At 37.8% G+C, this 3,412-nt stretch overlaps 1 protein-coding gene across 1 annotated transcript in view; it reads left to right on the top strand.

The window, feature by feature from the left end:
- Window positions 1-2,715, top strand: part of OAT (ornithine aminotransferase) — an 11,524-nt gene extending 8,809 nt beyond the window's left edge. The window contains exons 7-9 of the mRNA XM_010296889.1: window positions 367-480; window positions 1,258-1,402; window positions 2,363-2,715. Of these exons, the coding sequence (XP_010295191.1) occupies window positions 367-480; window positions 1,258-1,402; window positions 2,363-2,523 (420 nt within the window). The 3' untranslated portion in view covers window positions 2,524-2,715. The remainder of the gene's footprint in view (window positions 1-366; window positions 481-1,257; window positions 1,403-2,362) is intronic.
- The last annotated feature ends 697 nt before the right edge of the window (window positions 2,716-3,412 follow it).

Below are 3,412 nucleotides of genomic sequence, written 5' to 3'. Positions count from 1 at the left end.
TCCTGCTGATTTGGCTGGAAATTACAACATGCCTTAAACTATTTTGGCTGCTTGAAGGTATTTCTGAGTTGTTAAACATAGTATTGAAGCTTAAACTCTTGAAATAATATTCAGTTTGGAGAAATGCCCCTCAACTGTGCTTTAGATGTTTTATGTTACCAGTATAGCTAAGTGTATTTAAGGGATTAAGCTGTTACGTGATTGTCACATACACTCTCGTCTATACAGAGCTGGGAATGTAAATGTAATTTATCACCATAGGCTGAAAATTGTCCTTTCTGATCCCTGAGGAAAAGTTTGCTTCAGAGGTATTTAAGGTTACTGCTTATATATATGTAAATGAATTGGCTGACCTTCACATTTTAGGTCTCAGCAGTACTATGTGATGATGAAGTTATGCTGACCATTAAGCCTGGTGAACATGGATCTACATATGGAGGAAATCCATTAGCTTGCCGTGTTGCGATGGCAGCACTGGAGGTTTGTGTGTTGTAACAGAGATTTGGATTCCAAAGAAAAAAGTGTGTCACACTGACATGCTTAAATAAATAATCTTATGCTACAAGTAGAAATTTAGCTTTAAGTAAGAATGGAAAATTGGTAGTGTTTGCATAGATCACAAAACAAATTCTAAAGTCTTCACTGGAAATGTGTCCTAATTTCTGTGTATTTTATGGTCTTAACGTTTTAAATGGCAGAATATCTAGGGGAAGCTTCAAGGCACTTATGTAAATTTGGTAAAATAGTTTCACTAATTCGACAAAGACATTTTTAAACTGGCTTATTTTACTATACCATATTGCAGAAGCTACTGCTCTGTGAGCTTCATAATACATACATGCTACTGGAGCTCAGACAGAAGATAGTAAAGTGTCTTCTCCAGAGTCCCTATTTTAATTATTCTGTGACTGTGTAATTGCCCGCATTTAATACAAGTCACTCAGAAAGCCTCATCATTACCCAATACGTGAATCTGGACAGATTGAGTCTTCAGAGGTTTACTGTTTACTTGTAAATAAATGACAAATGAAAGGCAGTTAATTTAGAATAAAATTTCAAAGAGATTATTGTTTCTTGTAAACATGAATGAATAAAGGCCTAATGCTAATCTGCTTGGACAGATGCTTCACAGTGACGCTTTGGATGTAACAGCTTTTGTATCTCAGCAATTGTAATGTCATTAGTCGTCTGTTCCGGCATGGTACATAAAACAAATTCAGTGCTCTTTGGTTGACTGTAGATCTGACTTCCCTTTAGGTAATTGAGGAGGAAAACTTGGCTAAAAATGCAGAAATAATGGGTAACATCCTACGAAATGAGCTCATGAAGACACCATCTGATATTGTAACTTCTGTAAGAGGAAAAGGACTATTAAATGCAATTGTAATTCGGGAAACCAAAGGTAAGGACTGCATGATAATAGCATGAAAAAATATTTTTAATTTAAATTGAAGGTATCTTAATGGTGTAGAGGGGATGGCTTATAGGCCTCGTGTTCAGGTTCAAATCTTGACTATAGTGCTGTAGTACCTACTGAAAACTTATTCAAGTGACTGTGTGCTATTAAAAATAGTGGTTTTTTCCTAAGTCAGTCTGAACATTTAAAAAAAAATTATTTTAATTATTTTATGATTTGATAAGGTTCAGACCTGATGGTGAATCTATCTCCTAACAAATACCCTTTTGTCTCCTCACCTGAAGAAAACTGGCCACATCTGCAAAGGTAGTTTCTGTCAGATTATGGGAGGATTGGCCGAGGTTGGTTGTTCCAGGATAATTAGAGGAGTACAGTGAATACAGGATGGTACAAAGAAGGAAAAAGCTAATGGCTGAGAACAAGTTTCTAGGGATTAACACCTTGAATTATATCAGAAAACTTCTTGGAAGCCAGAGCAGACAATTATTTTTGTAACGAATATGCTGACAAAGTGCTGCAGGGAGGTGTTGTAATTTCCCAAGACCTGCACATGATGGACTGAAATCCAGGCATAAGTGTAACCTCATCTGAAGTCCTATGCAGATGTTCTTTTACCTCCCCTTTGCGTGGTTCCCTGTTTTAAAGTTATTGCTACCTCCAGACAAGCACTCAGCCGTGAAGGAGCAAAACTCGGTGTACTGGAGGGAAACTTGTGAATCCCTTCAGACAAACTGCAGTTTTGCAGCAGTCTTGCACATTCACTGCAGATTCAAAGGAGTTGCTCAGATGGTTGGAAGTGACCACTTCATTTGTGAACACACTTTATCTTTTCACTACCAGGTGGCAAACAGTTTACAATCTGGCCCCACGTACCATGTGCTGCAATTGTGCCACTTTTTCTGCTACAGTGTTAAGTGTCGTCTTTCTTTTTTCCTTAAATTGTAGACTATGATGCCTGGAAGGTGTGTTTGCGGCTTCGTGATAACGGACTTCTTGCCAAACCTACGCATGGTGATATCATTCGACTGGCACCACCACTTGTCATTAAGGAGGATGAAATCAGAGAGTGCATCGAAATAATTCATAAGACCATTCTGTCTTTCTGAACACATGACTTTTAAAGTATATCTGTTGGCTGACCCAAGGTGGTATGTGATGAAGGCCTGCTCTTGAAACAAGCATCTCTCATTCCTTCTATCTAAGAGGACTTAACTCTAAAATGTAGCTATGTCTTTAAATTATAATGGCTCTGAAGAAAATTAAAGAGTTTCCAATCTTGGAATACTTGGAAATAAAGTGGTGAGGTTCTGTTCATCTAGTTGTGTACCTACTGAACAGTTAAGTCAGAATGTTTGAGGGGAGATATCTGTAGAAATCTGTTAATTGTTGAAAGTCTTGGCCAAAGTTTAAAAATGTAATTTATATGTATTGTAGTAAAGGTGGTCTTGCACTCTCATATGACTCTCCAAAATATCACATTTGGCATTTTTGCCTCTTGATGAGATGTCTGTAGGGTGGAAGCACTTGTCGTGATGGATGAGTTTCTGTTTCTCATTTGTAGCTAGAAAAAACTTCTAAAGCTGAAGGTTCGACAGACTGGATGTTATGCTGGTGAACTTGACAATCATCGAGCTGTGTTCTGTATGTACAATATTTTGATTGTATGATAAGAGATGCTGTTTTCAAGCCTGATGTCAGTGTCTGGCTTTGCCATCTTGTAAAATAGATCTAAGCATATAGATCTGTTTTTACTGTTATAAAACTTTCTATAATCTGGATGTTTATATTAAAACATGCCTCGCATTAAGAAATGTCAATGTGCAAGTGAAATACACAGTGTACTCAAAAAGAGCAAGCCCCACAGAAACTTGCAGTTGTCTCTGTCCAGAGCCACAGCGAGTGCTGCCTTTTGTAGTGTATGTGTTTCTATCAGTCTCTATATGGAAGCTTCTGCTGTGCTTTTTTGCAGGGCGAGTGCTTCTGCACTTCCGTGGA

This window comes from Phaethon lepturus, unplaced genomic scaffold (genome assembly GCF_000687285.1).
Source record: "Phaethon lepturus isolate BGI_N335 unplaced genomic scaffold, ASM68728v1 scaffold22571, whole genome shotgun sequence".
In the NCBI taxonomy this organism is placed as follows: domain Eukaryota; kingdom Metazoa; phylum Chordata; class Aves; order Phaethontiformes; family Phaethontidae; genus Phaethon; species Phaethon lepturus.
This window is presented reverse-complemented; position numbering and strand designations above follow the sequence as displayed.